General features: G+C 37.5%; 1 protein-coding gene across 2 annotated transcripts; it reads left to right on the top strand.

Moving 5' to 3' along the window:
* Positions 1 to 23: 23 nt before the first annotated feature.
* Positions 24 to 25,185, top strand: LOC106131349 (acyl-CoA-binding domain-containing protein 5). Of its 2 annotated transcripts, none has more exons than XM_013330446.2 (9): positions 24 to 337; positions 11,662 to 11,773; positions 12,983 to 13,064; positions 15,235 to 15,379; positions 17,360 to 17,454; positions 18,141 to 18,219; positions 19,239 to 19,339; positions 20,488 to 20,603; positions 21,134 to 25,185. In XM_013330446.2, exons 1-9 carry the CDS (start codon positions 277 to 279, stop codon positions 21,138 to 21,140), a joined length of 798 nt encoding a protein of 265 aa, XP_013185900.1. In that variant the 5' UTR covers positions 24 to 276; the 3' UTR covers positions 21,141 to 25,185. The 2 variants fall into 2 exon arrangements, with proteins under 2 accessions (XP_013185900.1, XP_013185892.1); XM_013330438.2 differs by having other exon boundaries at positions 17,360 to 17,463.
* The last annotated feature ends 139 nt before the right edge of the window (positions 25,186 to 25,324 follow it).

The following is a 25,324-nucleotide window of genomic DNA, read 5'->3' as shown; positions in this document are numbered from 1 at the left end:
TGTCATCTGATTTGCTGTCATGTTTATGTCAATTCATTCACTTTTTGTTGGATCCGTATCGTTTTCGTCCACGATTCACTACGAATTATTATCAATTTTAATTCGTCATTATCACAATTCAGCGCGTCGCGAAGAAGGTTTTAATTGTGTTGTTGTTTAAAGAGTGTATCAATGAATTTGTGATGTGAATTATTATACAAAACAGCGAGGTCCAAAGTGCATGGATGTTTTATCTAATTTATTTACAGTTCTGTGTCTGTTTTTGTTTGTGCTAAAATGTCTTTGGAGGAGAAATTCAACGCTGCTGTAAACGTAATAAGAAGTTTGCCGAAAAGCGGTAAGTTTTGTCAAGTCTTTCTCTTTACAACATTTTGAAACACAACAGTGCAAAGACTATTGCTAGTTTAGTTACGTAAATAATTTGCTTTTAATGATACCAGAAGCACCATCAAACCTCATTTCACATTTGGTTGCACTGACCCATAAATATAGGATTGCATTGACCACTTTTATTTACTTTTTGAATCCCAGTCTTTAGGAACATGATTTTTTCATAAGTGTTTATTTTATTGAGGCCATATTTTTTCTTTTAGTATTGCTTAGTATTGGAAGGATGTTAATAACTGTTTAATTGCCTCTGAAGAATAATAGAAACATTCAATATCGTTATCATGGATATCACCTCAACCAACAACAATAAATTCTTCTTGATAAAGGCTCCTCCAAATATATTTATGGCAGTGGCCTGTATCCAATTGTTTCTTTCAAATTCAAAATCTATGATTACTTATAATTGACAAATTACATAAATAATTGTTATTTGTAAAAAATCAGTCTCCATGATTGTGCTCTTCCAATACACAGGCTCAACTCTTAAAACGGGCCACCGCCAGAGAAGTTGGGGAGGGGGTGGGGAGGGTGGGGGAGGGTTTGTATGACCCCCCCCAAGTATTTTTTTTTGCCGGAAGCCCCCCCTTTTTTTTATACGAATTTTTGAAAATCTTAAAAATTGCACTAAACAATGCAATATTTTCGGTTTGTCATTGTAAACTGTGTTAATTTAGTATTAAATAATTAGTTTGTCCATTAAACATGTACAACACATTAATTAATATATTTTAGCACTAAAAATATAGTCAAAAACTTTGCTTAAAAGTAAAAACAAAAAAGACACAAACTATGAACAGAATGCAATCCGCCGTTTTGGTTATGTGCTACTGTCATCTTATCTACTGACTTCGAAAGTAGCTGTCGGTAAACGGACAGCAGGGGGTGCAGGGGGGCGCAGCCCCTCCGCACGGGGGGGTCGGGGATGAAAAGAAACAAATTAATCACAAATCAAACTCGGTTTGGTTAGGTTAGGTTAGGTTGGTGTAAACCACCAAAGCGGAGCGAGCGAAGCGAGCGGAGCGTTCAAACTGAGTAAAAAAGTATAATAGACAGTACGTATAGGTTAGGTTAGGTTTAACTCACCTTCACCCCTTTCATCCCTTCTGACTTTCCCCCCCCTTGCCCATCTGGCGGTTAATGACCTTTAGCACACTTTTTATATGAAAATTTTTAAAAATTCGTAAAAAAAAAACTATAGGCTTCCGGCAAGGGGGGGTCACGGGAGGGGGGGTGTTAACCCCTCCCCCATCCCCCTGCCCCCTCCCCACCCCTCTCCGGCGGTGGCCCGTTTCAAGAGTTTAACCAATAAACAGGCCTCCAAGAAACCTGTTGTACTTATTATATCTGACAATTTTCTTTGCCTACCTGTGCCTAATGCCACAACATAGCCTGTGTGTTGTCAAATTCAAATCTGCCAAGGTTCTTGATCTGTGAGTCCTTATCTGTAATTTTACCAGGCCATACTTCAACATTTAGTCAGTTAGTTGCATGTGGTTCCCGGCAGTGCTGTGTGGTTCCTGCTATAACATGCAAATAAACCTACTTTCGGATTTATACGGTCTGAGGCTGCATTAAGAAATTCCCACAGGAACAGAAAGGATATTTCCTTTGTCCCAGGAGGAAGAAGCTTGCATAAAGAGAGTTATGAATGTGGATGAAGCGAAGGAAGTATGCAGAGATCCGTGGCAAGTGGAAAGATGTAGTCTCTGCCTACCCCTCCGGGAAAGAGGCGTGATTTTATGTATGTACGCGGGAGGCGGCGCCGAAAGCTCTCTTTTGTTAGTCAAATAATTAACTTTAGGTACGTAGATTTATTTATTTAGGAGAGCCTATTACAGCACCGAGGATTATAATAATGATAAACATGTGTGGCCCAAGCTTGACATAATACATAATGGCCTCTTAAATGCTTGTGTGTTATCTTTATTTATTTGACGAAATATTCGTATTGAAATCAAGTCTTACATTCATTCATGTTTTTTAATGTAAACAATGTGCATTCGTCCACGATTTAGATTTAAGAGATCTATATTTGTAAATTGACGTCCGGTGACAATGTTGCAGTGTAGTTTGTTCCGCCGCTTCTTCTACACATGCGCTTTGGAGGCGGTTGTAGTTATAATTAGATTTAAGTGATGTGACGTCAATAAGTGATACCTTGTATCCAATTTTGATAATAAATCTATTCCATTCGATTATAAGACATATATACTAATATTATAAAGCTGAAGAGTTTGTTTGTTTGGACGAGCTAATTTCAGGAACTACTGGTTCGAATTGAAAAATATTTTTGTGTTGAATAGACCATTTATCGAGGAAGGCTTTAAGCTATATAACATCATGCTGCAACTATAAGGAGCAAAGAAAAAATGGAAAATGTGAAAAACACGTAAAAATTATTCACCCTTAAGGGCTTCAATGATGCCCAAAAAAACTATTCCACGCGAACGGAGTTGCGGGCACAGCTATCAATCATATTTTAATGTTGATAACTCAATCAAAAAATTTGATTGTATTGACTGTACCTAACCGCGAAGCTATTAATAGAAGATACAACTACGACTTCCTTATATACCAGCACCTTTCTCTTTCTACCACGGGCGATTGGAGAGTAACGGCTTGCAAGTTGGTCAACATCATATCAGCACCAAAATGAGGTCACACGAATGACACAATAACAACGTAGGTACCTACACGTATTGTAAGCATTTTACTTCCATTTTGGTGCCGTGTGGTTCCCGGCTGTAGGCAACCTTCTTGCTAGACGCCATAGCAACGGTTGCCATGGTTTTGTTAGTGGGACAATAGTGGGATATGTCAAAAAAATATTTTTATTGTTAGATTTTCTGAATTTATACGTTGAATAATATATATATTTTTAACTGATTATTTCTCTCCTCTTTTCTCCTTCTATCTTCTGTAGGAATAAATAACTTTAATAACTACACTTCCTACACCGGTAATAAAAAAACAAAGAATAGGATCACACCATCTCGTTCCCATGGTTGTCGTAAAAGGCGACTAAGAGATAGGCTTATGAATTTGAGATTCTTCTTGTAAGCGACGGGCTAGCAACCTGTCACTATTTGAATCTCAATTCTATCATTAAGCCAAACAGCTGAACGTGGCCTATCAGTCTTTTCAAGATTGTTGGCTCTGTTTACCCCGCTACAGATGACGACTTGACTATATGTATATGTGTATGTATCTATACTAATATTATAAAGCTGTAGAGTTTGTTTGTTTGTTTGAACGCGCTTATCTAAGGAACTATTGGTTCGAATTGAAAAATTATTATTGTATTCCACGCGGACGAAGTCGCGGGCACAGCTGGTGTATGTATGTGTTACCTAATTTCTAAATCCGTCCAGTAGATTTGGCGTGAAAGTGTTACAAACATTCATTCACATAACCTTACAAAATTTCGCATCTATACCAATATTATAAAGCTGAAGAGTTTGTTTGTTTGAACGCGCTAATCTCAGGAACTACTGGTTCGAATAGAAAAATTCTTTTTGTGTTGAATAGACCATTTATCGAGGAAGGCTTTAGGCTAGATAACATCACGCTGCAACTATTCGGAGCGAACAAATAATGGAAAACGTGAAAAAAAAAAGGGGAAACTTATACATCGTTGAGGGCTTCAATAATGGCCAAAATAACTATTCCACACGGACGAAGTTAGTTTATAATATTACTCATGACTACTTGTTCGGGTGGGTGTTATTAGCGGGGTACAAAACTGAATAGGCGGGTTGGGGTAATCATTCAACATACATACATACATTACGATACGTATACGATAACAAGTAGGTAGGAAGGTACTATCTAGTGCATTAATAATTCTGTTTCAATAACTATCCTCTGACGTCAAAAGCAATAACTACGCCGCTCGTCCAATCAATAAAATTGGATCAATCATTTTTCCCCTGAGAAAGTGTTGTCTGTTGTCAAGGTTTCGTGATTTTTCGCATTTTATTACTCCAGAACTAAGTAGAAATAAAAAAACGAAGCGTGTGCCAAAGGGTTGGCTGGAAGAGATTGCTTAGCGATAAGTCCGCCATTGCTCAACATATTCGTAACTGGCTGTGCCCGCGACTTCCTCCGCGTGGAGTAGTTACATCATTGAAGCCCTCAAGGATGAATAATTTTCCCTTTTTTTTTTCACATTCTCCATTATTTCTTCGTACCTTAAAGTTGCAGCGTGATGTTATATAGCCTAAAACCTTCCTCGATAAATGGTCTATTCAACGCAAAAAGAATTTTTCAATTTGAACAAGTAGTTACTGAGATTAGCGCATTCAAACAAACAAACAAACTCTTCAGTTTTATAATATTAGTATAGATGTATGTATGTATGTTCTACTACTTACGAAACGCGATGATGGCACGGAACCCTTCGTGCGAGAGTCCGACACGCTCTTGGCCGGTTTCTTTATTGCGACGTGAAGCGGAACAGCGATAGATTGTCGCGCGATAAAAACAGCATCGCGCGTGCCTTTCTACGGAGGCAGGTTTACAATAATTATTTACCAAACCACACGGAGATGTTAAGTTAACCTTGGCTCCACACGGCTACTTACCTTGCAAAATATCGTCTATAAAACTATACAAACCTACACTTTTTTTTTATAATGCAATAATAATATGATACAATGTCCGTCTGAAAATTGCAAAAAAAATGTTGCAATCTGTGTGGCAGGTAGGTATATAGTTGCGTAAAATGTAACACAGTGCCGTGTGGTTCCCGGCACCAATAGAAAAAATAATAGGATCACTCACCCGTCTCTTTCTCATGGATGTCTTAAGAAGTGAATAAGGGATAGGCTTATAAACTTGGAATTCTTCTTTTAGCCGACGGGCTTTGAAGGAATGAATGATTTGAATGAATGAATGAGTCATGTTACTGTTATTACATTTGTTAGCAACTTGTAACTATATGAATCTCGATAGAATTGAAATTAAGTCAAACGTGAATTATATTTACTTTTAGGCATTAGGCTAGCATCCTGTCACTATTTGAATCTAAATTTTAAGCCAAATAGCTGAACGTGGCCTGTCTGTCTTTTCAAGACTGTTGGCTCTACCTGTTGGCCTACCCCGCAAGGGATGTAGACGTGATTATATGTATGTATGTATATTCGTGTTCTATGTTTACGGCCTTTTGTATGTCTTCATGCCAATAACGTTTATTTACATGCGATGTTATATTACGTGAGTCATATAGTTTCAAACAATGAAATTTGAAATTTAAATGAATGGCACCATACTTTCTTGAAATAGCTATGACATAATAATAGCTCATAAGTATTCTTCTTCTTCTTGCCGTGTGGTTCCCGGCACCAATAAAAAAAAAGAATAGAGGACTACTCCATCTCCTTCCCATTGAGGTCGTAGAGGGCGACTAAAGGATAGGTTTAACGAGTTCCATGTAAAATTCTTGTTTATCTTTACTAAACATAATTAGGTTATATGCAAATTTGGCAATATACAAATGATCGTGATGTCTATCAATACATACATACATAAAATCACGCCTCTTTCCCGGAGGGGTAGGCAGAGACTACCTCTTTCCACTTGCCACGATCTCTGCATACTTCCTTCCATGTCTAACAATACGTATAAAATTGTATAATAGTTGTCTTCGTCCTCCTGGCTTTAGTTCCGGTTGCATCCTCACCATTCTGGAGAGGAGTCCGGGGTAGAGTTGCCAAGTCGCCAAACCTAATAACCGGACAGACCAGCCAGTTTGGCCGGACATTCGACTAAAAAAGCCGGACACCATATATAATATAATGGTGTCCGGCTTTTTATCAAATCAAATCGTTTATTTTGTGAACATTGGTTATCACAGGTTGACATTTTATTGTGAAAATGTATACTATGTCCCGCCATTGGGCATACAAAATTAATATTTTAAAGTAAATAATAAAAATTACATTGCCTCGGTAGTCGACTCTCATCGCCTGCGCTCGTTTGTGAAATGTTAAAATCTTAACAAAAGCTGGAGAAGACGGACACCGTTTATTTTGGCCGGACATGCGATCAAAAAGTGTATTCTCTCGTCCACATTCTATTCTTTAAGTTTAATTGATATTGTGAAGTTGACGTTGTTGTAGAAAATGCTGCAGTGCAGTTTGTTACCGCTTCTTCTGCACTGACGCCTTGGAAGCGGCAGTAAACTTAGTTTTAAGTAATTTATTTGACGTCAACCAATGTTGTTAAACCATACGTTTTGACAATTATTAAGCGATATGAAGTATCCTATAATAATGAATAAAAATTTTGAATTTGAAAAAGCCTAAATATGTCCGGCTTTATCCGGACGCTTGGCAACGCTAGCCCGGGGTATGCCTTTGACCATTGATCCTGGATTGGGTGAGTCAGGTTTTTACACGAAGGGACTCCCATCTGACCTCCGCAACCTTTGCAGGTGAACCTAACACGTATTGAATTTGTCATGGTTACGCATCCAGTTGCCTGAATGTGCAGGTTTCCTCGCGATGTTTTCCCTCAACGTAAGAGCATCAAAAATTGTATAATAGTTATCAGAACGCAATAAGCAAATAACTTAAAGATATAAATTATTCGCGTAATAGACTACTTAGGTACTGTACTGATAAGTCGCTGATAATAGAGGTCGAATAACGGACAAGAAAATAGAAATGTCAATTTGATAATACTCGAGAATACATATTTACACATACATACATACATATAATCACGTCTACATCCCTTGCGGGGTAGACAGAGCCAACAGTCTTGAAAAGACTGATAGGCCACGTTCAGCTATTTGGCTTTAAGAGAGAACTGAGATTCAAATAGTGACAGGTTGCTAGCCCATCGCCTAAAAGAAGAATCCCAAGTTTAGCCTATCCCTTAGTCGCCTTTTACGACATCCATGCGAAAGAGATGGAGTTGTCCTATTCTTTTTTCCATTGGTGCCGGGAACCACACGGCATTCCAACTAATATTATAATTATGCGAAAGTTTGTAACCTCTTCCCTATCCCCGCATACTTTCGTCGTTTCATTCACATTCATAAATTAAGTATGCTATAAGTACACTTGAGATAGATTTGCATAAATAGTGTTATAGCAATGTCCATCATTTACATTCATAAATTAAGTATGCTATTGTAAACTTGAGAAAGTTTTGCATAAATAGTGGTATAGCAATATTCATCATTCACATTCATAAATTAAGTATGCTATATGTATGTACACTTGAGATAGTTTAGCATAAATAGTGTTATAGAAATGTCCAGTTCCAAGACCCGTCAAGGTAGACTGGTCAACTTAACTCGACCGAGTATAAGTAATTAATGACAGTTTTAATAATAGATTTAGTTATTTCTAACTAGTGGTATTTTTGTGTGCAACGGCTTTGTAATACATGCATGTCACGTCTATATCCGTCACGGGGTAGACAGAGTCACTAGGCAAGGTTGAGCCACGTTTACCCGCTAGTGAAAAACTTAAATATTAATAAAATACCTATATTTTAATACAAGGCTTCAAATAAAAAATAAATGCTTATTCAAGTTGAGAATTATCCATTTGATAGACAACAAAATCTGCATGTTTATTGTTTTATATTTGTTTTAATACATAGATACATATGACATGGTCTTATTCTTTTTTGTTTAAGTGCCGGGAACCACACGGGTTTTTAATAGATCTATAAAAAATAGTACGCGACACTATTCATCTTTAACTTCTATAATTAAGTTACCGACACATCCATCAATACATTACCCAAACGTGGTCCTTCAGACTTGTTAGTATAAAAAAAGATATTAATAAGATCAATATGTATGTACTTAAATGTGCCGTGTGGTTCCCGGCCGGCACCAATACAAAAAAGAATAGGACCACTCCATTTCTTTCCCACGGATATCGTAAAAGGCGATTAAGGGATAGGCTTATAAACTTGGGATTCCTCTTTTAGGCGATGGGCTAGCAACCTGTCACTATTTGAATCTCAATTCTATCACTAAGCCAAACAGCTGAGCGTGGCCTATCAGTCTTTTTTTTTTTTTTTTTTTTTTTTTTTTTTTTTTTTTTTTTTTTATGTTCACCAACAATCGAAACAACATATTATACAAAGATGATACATGTATAAAAGAATTAGTTCTAATTGATCGACCAATTAAAGGTAAACCCAGCATGCAATGGGTAACAATCCATATTTTTAATGTGTGTGTAGGTAGTATTACAAGATATGAGAAATGAAGAAGAAAATAATATTTTTTTTTTTTTTTTTTTTTTAAAAAAAAAAAAAAACAACATAACTAGGTACTTTTACATACGTTAATTAGGTACTCAAGCAACTCAAAATTGAAGTGCAGAATTTTTTTAAAGATAAATTGTGAATATCTGCTAATCCACTGATCCCGTTGTATAGTCTGCAAATTCTGGGTATAGTTGAGTTTCTTCCTAACTTTGTTCTGCGGAAGGGGGGTACAAAAGATTGAATTGGTCTACGAGGTGGTCGTCGTGGTACTCTAAAATTCAATTTACTTAATATTTGGGGGCATTTTATATAATTATTAATAACTTTATAAAGAAACAACAGATCAAGGATATCTCTGCGCTTATCAAGGGTAGTAAGATTAAATTTTGCCAAACGATTGTCGTATGGATCCTCTTTTGTTGCATTGCTAGATGTGAACGCCAGATGACGTGTAAACCTTCTTTGTACCCGTTCAATCCGCAATGCATGAGTCGCGAAATGGGGGCGCCATACTACACTGCCGTAATCTAGTCTGCCGTAATCAGTCTTTTCAAGACTGGTGGCTCTGGCTACCCCGCTAGGGATATAGACGTGATCATATGTATGTATGTACTTAAATAATGCACGTTGATGAAACACGATAACGAACAATTGATTCAGACGGGTCAAGAGAACAAACAAACACAAAGAACTATGTTTTATCAAGCAACATTCATTCTTGTTGGATTGTGTTAAGAGTTTAATTCATTTGTGCGTTATTTGAAGTTTCATATCTATAAAATGAAGACCGATATTATTTGTTTATTTTAAATCTTTATTGCGCAAATAATAAATGAACAAAACCCGAACTTAATACCTTTTGGCATTCTCTACGAGTTCTTTGCACGCTTATTATACACTAGGTATGCCCGCGACTTCGTCCGCATGGAAACCCTATCAATCCCGCGGGAACCCCGGGATAAAAAGTAGCCTATATGTTATTCTGGGTCTTCAGCTATCTACATACCAAATTTAATTGTAATCGGTTCAGTAGTTTTTGCATGAAAAGTAACAAACATCCATACTGACAGAACATTTATCGAAGGCTTTAGGCTATATAATATCGCGCTGCAACTTTTAATAACAATAAATAATGGAAAATGAGAAAAAAAAACGGGGAAAATTATTCACCCTTGAGGGTTTCAATAATGTCCAAAATAACTATTCCACGCGAACGAAGTCGCGGGCACAGCTAGTTTACAATATTTGTAGATATGCAAAACATGCATTTTCAACGCGTCAATTAACCAAACTAGTTAGTGCTTCACTAGTGCTTCACTATAATTTAGAACATTGACATTTAGCATAACTATAGTAGAATAGAGTGAACGTGGTTTGCGGCCGCCGACCGCACTCATAACTGGTCGTCATTACAACGACATCTATAATATTGTACGATTTTGCGGGTCCCTTGAATGGAATTAGCCCTTCACTTTATGATCTTAGTAGGGTTTGCTCACCTTTTTGCCAAGAAATCGCGTGTACGACGCGAATTCTTACTATTTTTATGGTAAAAAAAAATGGCCGTATCACGTTCAGTGTCCAGTAATTTTAATAAGAAAAAATTACCAAAGCAAAATCATTGGTATTCATTATGATATAATAACTACGCAGAGTGATTAAAAAGGAAGGTTTATATGTTTAAATTCTACCCGTGCTAAGCCAGGGCGGGTCGCTAGTTTATTATTAAATATAGTTTAAAGGTTTAAGAAATAGGGGAAGACCGAAAAAGAGATGGATGGACGGCTTAAGGGATAGTATGAGGAGAAAGGGAGTGACCAGTGAGATGGCAATTAACAGAAGTAATTGGAAAAAACTAACATACTGTGCCGATAATAGTATCGTTGAGTTGATATCTCGTTACACATTTCTCAAACTTCCTTCGAGGTTAACTCGATCAGTTTCGTTTATATTTATTTATTTATCAAAATTCATCACTCTTTTCTTACAAGCTCATCAGTATGGGGTATTACATACATATATAAAATCACGCCTCATTCTCGGAGCGGTAGGCAGAGACTACATCTTTCCACTTGTCACGATCTCTGCATACTTATTTCGCATTATCCACATTCATAGCTCTTGTCATGCAAGCTCCGCGGTTTCGGGTATAGGATACATACATAAAATCACGCCTCTTTCCCGGAGGGGTAGGCAGAGACTATCTCATTCCACTTGCCACGATCTCTGCATACTTCCTTCGGTTCATCCACATTCATAACTCTCTTCATGCAAGCTCGGCGGTTTCAGGTATAGGGTACTTTTGTATTTATTTATTTATGTACACAAAATTATATACAGGAACATTCAATACAGTAATTCTACTTAGTACAAAGGTGCTACATACTTAACTATACTAATATTACAAAGCTGAAGAGTTTGGTTGTTTGAACTCGCTAATCTCAGGAAATGCTGGTTCGAATTGATAAATTCTTTTTGTGTTGAATAGACCATTTGTCGAGGAAGGCTTTGGGCTATATATCATCACGCTGAAACTATTAGGAGCGAAGAAATAATGGAGAATGTGAAAACAAATCGGGGAAAATTATTCATTCTTGAGGGCTTCATTGATGCCCAAAATAACTATTCCACGCGGACGAAGTCGCGGGCACAACTAGTCTCAAATAAATCTTTTCCAGTAGACCCAAATTATCCTGACCGTTCCCCAGGACGTACATACATACATATAATCACGTCTATATCCCTTGCGGGGTAGACAGAGCCAACAGTCTTGAAAATACTGAATGGCCACGTTGAGCTATTTGGCTTAATGATAGAATTGAGATTCAAATAGTAACAGGTTGCTAGCCCATCGCCTAAAAGAAGAATCCCAAGTTTACAAGCCTATCCCTTAGTCGCCTATTACGACATCCATGGGAACGAGATGGAGCGTGGTCCTATTCTTTTTTTTATTGGTGCTGGGAACCACACGGCACACCCCCAGGACGACCCTGATCTAAATACATATAACTCATTGTGATTACGGTATCTTTTCAGGATCCTATCAACCCAGCAATGAGCTGATGCTGAGGTTCTACAGTTACTTCAAGCAAGCTACGGAGGGGCCGTGCGACAAGCCCAAGCCCGGCTTCTGGGACGTGGTCAACAGGCAAGGCATTCATATAATCACGTCTATATCCCTTGCGGGGTAGACAGAGCCAATAGTCTTGTAAAGACTAATGGGCCGCGTTCAGCTGTTTGGCTTTAAGATAGAATTGAGATTCAAATAGTGACAGCTGTCACTATTTGAATAAACTTGTATACCGTCTTGCATACCGTCATTATACAACCTTAAGTAATATAAAAATTGTGCCTAATTCGGGGGTAAAGTAGGGTTAGAGCGCGCTCTAACACTAATTTGTTACACCCATAAACCACTTTAGAATCTAGTTAGCGCTTTTATAGACTTATTATAAATCTTACTTTAGCGCCTAATTGTTACTTGGGAGGTTGCTAGCCCATCGCCTAAAATAGGAATCCCAAGTTTATAAGCCTACCCCTTAGTCGCCTTTTACGACATCCATTGGAAAGAGATGGAGTGGTCCTATTACTTTTTTCTATTGGTGCCGGGAACCAAACGGCAAATCATCATTCATATAAACACGTCTATATCCCTTGCGGGGTAGACAGAGCCAGCAGTATTGAAATACTGATAGCCCACGTTCAGCTGTTCAAACTAAGACGAAGTGCGGGAATAATAGTGATGTGACATCAATTAAAAATACCAATATTGTATTTATGTATGGGAGTGAAAGTTGGGTGTGGCAAAAAAAGCACGAAAGCAGAATAAATGCAGTGGAAATGAGAGCTTTAAGAGGTATGGTCGGTGTGAGATTGAGTGACCGGATAAGGAACAGCGTGATAAGGGAATGTTGTGATGTGAAAGAAGATGTAGTTACAGGAATAGAAAAGGGTATGTTGAGATGGTTCGGTCATGTGGAGAGGATGAATGAAAGCAGGTTGACTAAGCAGATATACAAGGAGAGTGTGGAGGGAAAGGTCGGAGTGGGAAGACCTCTAGACGAACGTATCTTGATCAAATTAAGGATGTCCTGGCAAAGGGTCAGGTCAAGAGTACCCGAAAAAGAGTTTTGAATGTGGATGAAGCGAAGGAAGAATGCAGAGATCGTGGCAAGTGGAAAGATGTAGTCTCTGCCTACCCCTCCGGGAAAGAGGCGTGATTTTATGTATGTATGTATGTAATATTGTATCCATGGTCCCTCAAACGTAGGAGGCTATAAAGGACATTAAGTTTCAAACTGTTCCCAATTGTTTTCCTACGATAAATTTTTAACTTGTTTTTTTTTTTTAATTTTAGAGCTAAATGGGAGTCGTGGAACAAATTAGGCAATATGACCAGGGAAGAGGCGATGCAGGCCTACGTCGACGAGTTACATAAAGTGAGTTAAACTGTTGTAGTTAGATATAGTATGTAGTATAAGTATATGAATGTTATTAACTCTTTATTGCACATCATTATATACAATAACACCATATATCAATATCCATGCCGTGCCGTGTGGTTCCCGGCACCAATACAAAAAAGAATAGAACCACTCCATTTCTTTCCCATGGATGTCGTAAAAGGCGACTAAGGGATAGGCTCACAAATTTGGGATTCTTTTTTAGGCGATAGGCTAGCAACCTGTCACTATTCGAATCTCAATTCTATCATTAAGCCAAATAGCCGAACGTGGCCATTCAGTCTTTTCCAGACTGTTGGCTCTGTCTACCCCGCAAGGGATATAGACGTGACCATATGTATGTATCAATATACATTTCATGTTTACATAATTTTATGCTTCCAACTCATAAAAATACATACATTTATATCCACATCCACACTAATAATAAAGAGGAAAGATTTGTATTTTTGTATGTTTGTGTGGAATAAACTCAAAAACTACTGGTCCGATTTTGATAAAATTTGGCACAGATATAGAATAGACCTTCAAAAGTGACATAGGCATAAATTTGTTTTGAAATAAATTTATTTCAAAATATAAAACACAAAAATATGTCCACCCGTGCGAAGCCGGGGCGGGCCGCTAGTTTATAATAAAGTCACATCTATAATCCCTTGAGGGGTTGACAGATCCAACGGTGTCGAAAAGACTGAAAGGCTACACACACACAGGTGATATGTTGCCATCGCATCGCGTACAAGAAGTACCTATCTCAAGTTTATTAGCCCTTAGTCGCCTTTTACGACATCCATGGGAAAGGTATGAAATAGTTCTAAAGTTAAAGTTGTTTCCTTTATAAGTTTCATTTCCATCAGTAGGTACTTACTAATAAATAGACACGTCATTATTTATGCCGCCTCTGTTTACATTTCTAAGTGCTAAATGCAAAGCCATGCGTTGACGCCGCGTATTTCTTAACAAGCTTACAAACAATGTATAGTTAAGAACATAGTAAACTTATGAAATGTGTAGTTAGGTACATGGGAAACATAAAAACATCACGCCATTTTGACGAAAGGGCAAGCAGAGACTCCATCTTTTTTTTTAATCGATTTCAAAAATGGAGGATGTTGAATTGTTGTTGTTGTTCGAAATTTCGAATTAGTTACATATAGGTACATACCAGCGCGCCTGTTTCCCATTGGGGTAGGCAGAGGCTATGGATTTCGACTGGCTTCGATCGTTAATGACCTCTCCCGCTTCCTCCAGACTTGTTACTTTTTCATGAATATTCTTAGATTATTCATGATTAGATTATTAGATTGTGCCGTGTGGCTCCCGGCACCAATACAAAAAAGAATAGGATCACTCCATCTATTTCCCATGGATGTCGTAAAAGGCGACTAAGGGATAGGCTTACAAACTTGGGATTCATGTTTAGGCGATGGGCTAGCAACCTGTCACTATTTGAATCTCAATTCTATCGTTAAGCCAAATAGCTGAACGTGGCCATTCAGTCTTTTCAAGACTGTTGACATTTGATATATGTTTTAATATGCGTTGGGTTTAATACCACATAACAAGGTCACAGAGTTTAGACAGGAGCCTTGTTTATCAAGACAAGATAGATAGATAAATAGACTCTTTATTGCACCAAAGGAAAATGAAAAAACAGAAAACAAAACACAGATATAAATGAGGTACAAAGGCGGATTTATCGCTAAAGCAATCTCATACAGTCGACCTTAGGGTGGGAGGAAATTAAAATAAAAAGGCTATTGGTTAAAATTGGTTGCCGTGTGGTTCCCGGCACCAATAGAAAAAAGAATAGGAACACTCCATTTCTCTCGCCCATGGATGTCGTAAAAGGCGACTAAGGTAGGCTTATAAACTTGGGATTCCTCATTTAGGCGATGGGCTAGCAACCTCTCACTATTTGAATCTCAATTCCATCTTAAAGCCAAATAGCTGAACGTGGCCTGTCAGTCTTTACAAGACCATTTGCTCTGTCTACCCCGCAAGGGAAATAGACGTGATTATATGTATGTATGTATCAATCACACCTTTTAAATTCTCTGTTTCAGATAGATGATTATATGTATGTATGTATGTTGGTTAAAATAACAAGGTGAATCAATCACACCTTTGAAATTCCCTGTTTTAGATCGTAGAGACAATGTCCTACAATTCGGATGTGGCGTCTTTCCTGTCCGTGGACGATGAGGAGCAAGGGTTCCCCAACGGCGACCTGGCCCTCGTGGCCGGAGACGTCATCGCCAGGGTGCGCTCCGAGCATAACACTCCTATAGGTGATGTTGGTTAAACTTACTCACTCGTACTCTTGTGCCGTGTGGTTCCCGGCACCAATAAAAAAAAAGAATAGGGCCACTCCATCTCGTTCCCATGGATGTCGTAAAAGGCGACTAAGGGATAGGCTTATAAACTTGGGATTCTTCTTTTCGGCGATGGGCTAGCAACCCGTCACTATTTGAATCTCAATTCTATCATTAAGCCAAACAGCTGAACGTGGCCTACCAGTCTTTTCGGGACTGTTGGCTCTGTCTACCCCGTAAGGGATAAAGACGTGATCATATGTATGTATGTACTCGTACTCTTCTTTCGCAAGTCCGGATCTCTCAATCCGGTGTTATAGAATCACCTTTCTTGAGAGGAGCCCGGGGTGCGCTCCGAGCATAACACTCCTATAGGTAATGTTGGTTAATCTTACTCACTCGTACTTTTCTTTTGCAAGTCCGGATCTGTCGATCCGGTGTTATAGAATCACCTTTCTAGACAGGAGCCCGGGGTGCGCTCCGAGCATAACACTCCTATAGGTAATGTTGGTTAATCTTACTCACTCGTACTTTTCTTTTGCAAGTCCGGATCTGTCGATCCGGTGTTATAGAATCACCTTTCTTTCATTGCCAGGGTGCGCTCCGAGCATAACACTCCTATAGGTAATGTTGGTTAATCTTACTCACTCGTACTCTTCTTTCGCAAGTCCGGATCTCTCAATCCGGTGTTATAGAATCACCTTTCTTGAGAGGAGCCCGGGGTGCGCTCCGAGCATAACACTCCTATAGGTAATGTTGGTTAATCTTACTCACTCGTACTCTTCTTTCGCAAGTCCGGATCTCTCAATCCGGTGTTATAGAATCACCTTTCTAGACAGGAGCCCGGGGTGCGCTCCGAGCATAACACTCCTATAGGTGATGTTGGTTAATCTTACTCACTCGTACTCTTCTTTCTTTCGCAAGTCCGGATCTCTCAATCCGGTGTTATAGAATCACCTTTCTAGACAGGAGCCCGGGGTGCGCTCCGAGCATAACACTCCTATAGGTAATGTTGGTTAATCTTACTCACTCGTACTCTTCTTTCGCAAGTCCGGATCTCTCAATCCGGTGTTATAGAATCACCTTTCTAGACAGGAGCCCGGGGTGCGCTCCGAGCATAACACTCCTATAAGTGATGTTGGTTAATCTTACTTACTCGTACTCTTCTTTCGCAAGTCCGGATCTCTCAATCCGGTGTTATAGAATCACCTTTCTAGACAGGAGCCCGGGGTGCGCTCCGAGCATAACACTCCTATAAGTGATGTTGGTTAATCTTACTTACTCGTACTCTTCTTTCGCAAGTCCGGATCTCTCAATCTGGTGTTATAGAATCATCTTATTTGACAGGAGAAAGGGTTGCGACTTTGACCATGATTTTGGATTTGGTAAGCTCTTCAAGATATAGTAGCCCAGTCATTTAAGGGTTTCAACTACGGAATGAAAGATAATAAGCTGTGAATTGGTATAAACCTTTGTTTTGTCGTTGTAAATGTTGTGTCAAAAGTCGCAAATGATATCGTGTACGCGTCTTAAGATAATTTATGCCTAATATGACTGCTGGCTATAGCTGACTTTTTGGAAAGTGTAGCGCTGTTTAAGACAAACTTAACTAAGCTAATGTTATTTTATTTTGTTTTTTTTTTGGGAAACATACAGTCATATATCTTGTACAAAATTTCATCTAGTTACTTTAGACCATACATGTTTTCGCATAAGTGTACCGAAATGCTTAAAAAGTATATATCTATACTAATATTATAAAGCTGAAGAGTTTGTTTGTTTGTTTGAACTGTGGTGAGGTTGACAACTCTTGTGATGAAAAAACTTATGTCTATATTTTTGTATGTATGTATGTACGTAGTGACGTCAATAAGTGATACCTTGTATCCAATTTTGAAAATAAATCTATTCTATTCTATTTTATGTATGTGTTACAAATATCTCTTTGTTTCTCAGGATCCCGGTCAGTAAGCGGCGCCTCGTCTCCAATGAGGAGTACGTCCCCGCGTCCTCGCCACGACTCCGAAGACGAGTATATTGATACGGTCGATGTTAGTATTGTACGTACTGTGTGACTTACATTGAACACGTATATACTAATAGAATATATTATAATAATATATGTGGTTATAGAAATAGAATATATATAATACTAGCGACCCGCCCCGGCTTCGCACGGGTGCAAAATTATAAATGTTATTATACATAAAAACCTTCCTCTTGAATCACTCTACCTGTTACAAAAAACCGCATCAAAATCCGTTGCGTAATTTTAAATATTTAAGCATACAGACAAACAGACTAAAATAGCGACTTTGTTTTATACTATGTAGTGATATAATATATGTGCCGTGTGGTTCCCGGCACCAATACAAAAAAAGAATAGGATCACTCCATCTCTTTCCCGTGGATGTCGTTAAAGGCGACTAAGGGAAAGGCTTATAAAATTGCGATCCTTTTTTTTGGGGATGGGCTAGCAACCTGTCACTATTTGGATCAATTCCATCATCAAGCCGAGCAGCTGAACGTGGTCATTCAGTCTTTTCAAGACTGTTGGCTCTGTCTACCCCGTAAGGGATATAGACCTGACTATATGTATACCTATGTGTGTATTTATAATAAACTCAAGTTACCTAATTAATGTCAAATCATTTATATGAATCCAAGATCAGCTCAATTTTTTAACTTAATTAATTTTAAACATACAAAGGTTTAATAATTTTTTTTTTGTTACCAGAGTGATCTCGAGCAGCCTCCGACGGCGCCGCCGCGTCTGAGCAACGGTCACGCGCACCAGATCACATCACAACTAACACGTAAGTATTTTATCTTATACACACACACACATAGTCACGAATATCCCTTGCGGGGTAGAGCCGACAGTCTTGAAAAGACTGATGTGCCATGTTCAGCTTAATGATAGAGTTCTTATATAATTTGAAATATTTTTTTTTTTTGTGCCGTGTGGCTCCCGGCACCAATACAAAAAAGAATAGAACCACTTCATCTCTTTCCCATGGATGTCGTAAAAGGCGACTAAGGGATATGCTTACAAACTTGGGATTCTTTTTTAGGCGATGGGCCAGCAACCTGTCACTAGTTGAATCTCAATTCTATCGGTAAGCCAAATAGCTGAACGTGGCCATTCAGTCTTTTCAAGACTGTTGGCTCTGTCTACCCCGCAAGGGATATAGACGTGACCATATGTATGTATGTATGTAATTTTTTTTTCGTGTTGTTTCTGGCATTCTAGAATATGAGCCACTCCATCTGTTTCCTATGGATGTTGTAAAAGGCGACTAAAAGAAAGGCTTATAAAATTGGGATTCTAACTTTTAGGCGATGGGCTAGCAACCTGCAACCTATCACTATTTGTATCTCAATTCTAAAATGAAGCCCTACAGCTGAACGTGGCCTTTCAGGATTTCGAGACTATTGGCTCTGTCTACCTCGCAAGGAGAAAATGAATATGTATCATACATTTTCATATGTAAAATGGTATAAGAAAAGATGATTAGGCCAAGAAACGTTATACGAAACGATAGTTATGCCAAAGAAAATTATGCGAAATATCGATTATGCTATAAAAACTATAGGACCCAATATGTATCTACATACATACATACATATGATCACGTCTATATCCCTAGCGGGGTAGACAGAGCCACCAGTCTTGAAAAGACTGATAGGCCACGCTCAGCTGTTTGGCTTTGTGATAGAATTGAAATTCAAATAGTGACAGGTTGCTAGCCCATCGCCTAAAAGAGGAATCCCAAGTTCATAAGCCTATGTATCTAGTTTGAAAAATTAGTCTAGAAATATATGTTACTTTCAGATCTGAAAGTGCTAGAACAGCTGCCGGGGACTCTGGCGCGGCTGGAGGCCGACGTGGCCGCCCTGAGGAAGGCCGTAGAAGGCGACAGAAGACTTATCACGGTGAGTGTTATACTATTTCTTGAAAACATATGATCACGTCTATATCCCTAGCGGGGTAGACAGATCCACAAGTCTTGAAAAGACTGATAGGCCACGCTCAGCTGTTTGGCTTTGTGATAGAATTGAGATTCAAATAGTGACAGGTTGCCATCGCCTAAAAGAGGAATCCCAAGTTTATAAGCCTATCCCTTAGTCGCCTTTTACGACATCCGTGGGAAAGAGATGGAGTGGTCCTATTCTTTTTTGTAATGGTGCCGGGAACCACACGACAAATTTCTTGAAAAACTTGTGTAAATTCAATTCGCCTGTGTTTTTTTAGGCACAACTGCTAAGTATTCCTGCTTCCTCTCTAAGGCCCTTACATATGGAATCGGCGTTTGGTAAAGGAGGAATAACAGACGAATATTTTTTAACGAGCTGTGCCCGCGACTTCGTCCGCGTGGAATAGTTATTTTGGGCATCATTGAAGCCCTCAAGGATGAATAATATTCCCCGTTTTTTTTTCACATTTAATCCATTATTTCTTCGCTCCTAAGAGTTGCAGCGTGATGTTGTATAGCTTAAACCCTTCCTTGATAAATGGTCTTAATGGGATAAATTTTTCAATTCGAACCAGGAGTTGCTAAGATTAGCGCGTTCAAACAAACAAACTTTTCAGCTTTATAATATTAGTATAGATATAATATATTTATTTAATTAAAGTAAGAACCATTATTATCTTTTGCCATCTCACGAGTAGTTCATTGATACCTTTACTAAAAAAAATACCATTCGAACGGGAATCAATAAAATCGTTGAAGGCGGTTTGGACTGCCCTATCCTAGTTGAATTTTTTCCCTTGAAAGAAGACAACCTTCATAAATAAATTAATAAAATAAAAAGTCGTTATTACACCCCAGTTATAAAGAAAAGATTTATTTTCAAAATTGGATACAAGGTATAACATAACTTAAATCTAATTATATCTACTAACGCATCCAAAGCGCACGTGTAGACGAACCGGCGGAACAAAGTACACTGCATCATTTTAACCGGACCTCAATTTACAAATATAGATCTCTTAAATCCAAATCGTGGACGAATGCACATTTTATACAGTGTGAAAGCAACTAGAATTAAATAAATCATACTTTCTCTTTCACTCCCAGCGGGCGACGTCGGCATGGCGCTGGCCGTGGCAGGAGCTGTCCGTCCCCACATTCCTGTTCGTGACGCTGTGGCCCTTCATCGCCTACAGGCTGCTCACGAGGCGCTCCAGGGCCAGGTAGGAGTTGTATAATATCCCATGGTGTTTCCATAAAGTTAACTAGCGTTTGCAATAAAAGTAGGATCAAAAGTTTATGTCTATCCCTTGGTCGCCTTTTACGACATCCATGGTAGAGTGGTTCTATTCTTGTTACAATTGGTGCCGGGAACCATACGGCATACAAATATTTTCGCGTCATATAAAAATTTTTACTTCTGCGCAGGCGCATTAGTATAACTTATAAAAGTGATCTCTCTTGTTTCTCTAAAGGAACTTGGGATTCTTATTTTAGGCGATGGGCTAGCAACCTGTCACTATTTGAATCTCATTTCTATATTAAAGCCAAACAGCTGAGCGTGGCCTATCAGTCTTTTCAACACTGTTGGCTCTGTCTACTCCGCAAGGGATATAGACGTGATTATTTACATACATAAAGTCACGCCTCTTTCCCGGAGATGAAGGCAGAGACTATATGTATAGAGTGATTATATGTATGTGTGTATGTATAAAATTGATAATACTGTTATAGTTAAATGTTATTCTTTCAGATCCTAACGCCGCGACAGACGCCCGCTAGTGTTAAGTGCATACGAACCAGACAACTCTGTTTGCATCGGACATCCGGTTGATCCGGTTATAACCGGTTACATCCGGTTAAATCAGAACTGGTTTTATAATCGGATGTAACTATTTATAAACATGGTCATATAACCGGATATAACTGGTATAAAACATGGTTATGTAACCGGATTTAATTGGTTATAAACATGGTTATATAACTAGTTATAAACATCAACAACCTAAACGGGGATAGATAGCTAACATACATACATAAATTCACGCCTCTTTCCCGGAGGGGTAGGCAGAGATCGCATCTTTAATTCATAATATTCGCGCGAGCTCGTCGAAGATTCAAACGCTTATCAATTCTATCATCAAGTCAAGTCAAAGCTGAACGTAGCTTGTCTGTGTTAACAAAACTGTTGACTCTGTCTACCCCGCAAGGGATATAGACGTGACTATACGTATGTATGTATGTATCATCAATACTCATAGAACAATGTTGCATATGATTATGTAAGGCTATATAGTCTTGCGAAGTTTTTGATGATTTACAAGAAATCCTGTTTATTTATTTATATCCGGTTATATAATAGGATATATATCCGGTTAGTTTATCGCAATTTATAAGGTTACATCGGGTAATATGGTCGGATTATAACGTTATAACCGGTTATGTGATAACCAGATTTTTTATAACAATGGTGTTAGTTAACAAAGAGGTAATGTGCGGTTTAGAAAAAAAACGAATGTTTAATTTTATTACTTTTTTTATAAGGAATTGTGGGTAGAGATTATTTTGTAAATAGGCGATGGGCATAGAAAACTGTTAATTAACTAAGGCTCTGTCTGTCCCGTTAAATAGGGACGTGATATTGCACATTCAACGGCAGAGAAACTTGAACCACATTTGATAGGGTTTTTATGGACAAAGTGTCATGTTAATCTGCTTTTGACTGTACCATTGGTTTTTTTAAATATATAAAACAATATATTTTCTCCCGACAGCTTAGTTATTCAATAGAACTTAATAGGCACTCATCACAAGCGTGTGGCAAATATTTTTTTGTATACAAATATATGCCTGCTTAGGGTATCAACCCAAACTATAATAAGGTATTCAAAAATTCCAGACAAATTTAAAACTTTTTTATTCATTATTATGGGACACTTCAACATCACTTAATAATTGTCATATCTTTTCGTATCACAACATTGGTTGACATTAAATACATTAAAAGTCAAAGAAATCAATTAAACATACATATTTACTAATAAAAATATGATATTTGTCTCACCAAACAAGTTATATATCGTTGAGTTAGTATCTCGCAACACAAGTCTCGGAACTTACTTCGAGGCTAACTCAATCTGTGTAATTTGTCCCGTATATATTTATTTATATATAAACAAGTCATGTCAACTATTGCTATTGCATACATATGCATATGCATGCCAGCTGGCTTTGCCTCTTAATATTTATATACAATAAATAATTAAATAAAAGAAGGTTGCCTATAGGCTGATTCCAGGTTTTTAACATAACGACCCCCAAATAAATTCCGCATCTTTGCAGTATAACTTGAGCCATATTGAATCATGGTATATAAATAGCTGTACTAAATGAATGTTCCCATTTCTTAACGACATCCATGGGAAGGAGATGGATTGGTCCTATTTTTAAATGCTGGGAACTACACGGTTCAACGTATGTATACAATAAAGTTGGGAAATGATATTAGGGAAGTGATCAATGTGTAATAAAAGATTTTATACGCATAGTGAACTTACTTTATATTTTCAAGCAGTCACCTTAGTATCTGGTCACAGCATGAAAACTCATCGTACCTGCGTATTATAAGAGGCTTACTCTGAACTTGTGATTATTTTCGTACACAGCTAATTTTCCCTGCGTTCTAGTTTTAAATAAATAAATAAATATATAATGGCACAGACATCGTTTCGCATAACTTTTTTAGGCATAATCAACGTTTTGCATAACTATAACACATAGATTTATGTGAAATGATGATTATACTAAAAAATCTTTCTGTTTATGCTATTTGATTTTATGTAATCTTTCGACCAGATTGTCCGTAACGCGTCGTCATTTGAATCATAATAAAGTTCGCGTTATTATAAAGTTACATACGATTTAGTCAATATCTTTCATATTGATGTTTAATCTTAGCAAGTGCGGTCACTGCCTTAATAATAAAATAGACAGAACCAGCATCTTCAGCAATCGAGTCCATTACTTGTCCCATAAAACATGTTACAATTTACGTCTGATAAATAGATGTTACGAGAATCGTCGCAGCGTCATATTAGGCCCCAGTCTGTCAACGCAAGTTACCTTATTACAGCTAAGTTTAGACGGAGCCGTGATAAACTAGATTGAATAGGAATCACTTCATTTACGAATATGCCACCTACTCGTAGGGATTACCAATAATGTTGAAACATTCCAATCATATTCTGCGCAATTTTAATAGAATATCAAAAATCCGCCATTTTTTTTAAATGTCATGTGCCCTTCAGGGAAAATAGGCGCTCCTATGTTTTTGGTTTGTATGAATGTTACATTTTAAACGTAACAGTGAAACTGACAAATATTCCTATTGCGGCCATTGTTTACTTATAATCTCTATACTTCAAATATGGGGTTGGCAATTCGTAATAGTTTTTTTTTTGTTTAGAAAGTGATACCAATTTGGACACCTAAAGGTGCCATTGGCGTGTCAGGGAAGTTTCCGACAGACACCTCCAGATTACGATGGTTTTGAGTTTGCCTACACGTCAATAATCGCGTCACGCTTTGAAGTGACCAGCCTGTTAACAGTTTAGTTTTGATATAGATCTGAATTTTATAATGTGAATAGTTTACCACGATTCCGTCTAAAGCGTTAAATACATTGCATTTCGTATAGTTTTTATTTTAAAAGGTGTAATGGTTAGTTTATTATGATATGAAGTATGTGTGGATTGTTTAAAATAAATATTATGGACAAAAACACCTTAAATAAAGTATAATAAATCCACAATATTAATTTTAAACAATAGTATAAAATATACATCCTGACTTGAGTGACAAACATGGAAATCTTGAATTACCGGTATGTCCTCTGGACCAGTAAGTATAGATTCAGAACCGTTGCCGGAAAGATTTTTATGTTGCTCACTGTATTTTTTAAAACACAATTTAAATTGTAATACTTGACATATGTTTTAAAATTGTATTAATTCTCGTCTCAAAAATGTGTTGATTTTATTTTTATATTGATTTTTGTTATATATTTTAATGAAATTAGAAAGGGATATTTTTGTTCATTCCAATTTATTTTTAATTTTATATATTTCATAGTTATAAATTTTATGTGTCCATGTTAAGTTAACTGAAGTGGATCATATAGAACAGTAAAGTTATCTTTGTGGTTTAACTTCTTGGCATATTGGCAAGGTTCTTGCCTCTCAACTTGAACCTGATCAAGTCAAGATGGAAAATGACCTTTTTCAAATCCCAGAATCTTCGATTTAGTATACCATAATTCCCGTCTTTCGGTTGAACTGTACCATATCACGGGCAAAGAGTCTCGAACTTGCTAGCTGTCTGTATAATTTGTACCTTATAGGTGGCAAACTTTTGTATGTGGTCCACTAAATTTTAAAGCTGCCCCACTAAGAAATCGAAGTCAGAGAAAAAGCGAAGGCGCGCATTTTTAAAATCAAGTTATTTAACTAAGGTGCTTCGAAATAGCACGATAACCGTTATAGTGAATCGAATAAAAGTTATTTCACACATCCGTTGGTCTAACTCGAGTAGTACACTCGTTTCTTTGTGTGGCAAGCTTTATGTATTGGTGTTTGCAGTATATTTCTGTATTTTATCACAACGTTCGTATCAAATTTGAAGGACATTTGTTACCTAATTCTTAGTTTAATATTTTTTTTTTATATCAATTCTATTGTAGTATAAGTGGAAATTAGGTTGGTTATGTATGTTATTTTGTGATATATAGTTAATAAAGAGTTACCTATACTATTTGTTTTATTTGTTACTGCAAACATTATATATAAAGTGTATAAGGCTATTCTTAATATCCATCTATACAAAAATGTGATACAGGAAGAGAAAAACCGTAGTCTCTTTACGCTTACGAAGGTGTTAAAAATGAAAC

The sequence above is a fragment of the Amyelois transitella genome, chromosome 29, assembly GCF_032362555.1.
Source record: "Amyelois transitella isolate CPQ chromosome 29, ilAmyTran1.1, whole genome shotgun sequence".
Lineage (NCBI taxonomy): Eukaryota > Metazoa > Arthropoda > Insecta > Lepidoptera > Pyralidae > Amyelois > Amyelois transitella.
Note: the sequence above shows the minus strand (reverse complement) of the source record. Positions and strands in the feature narration are given on the sequence as shown.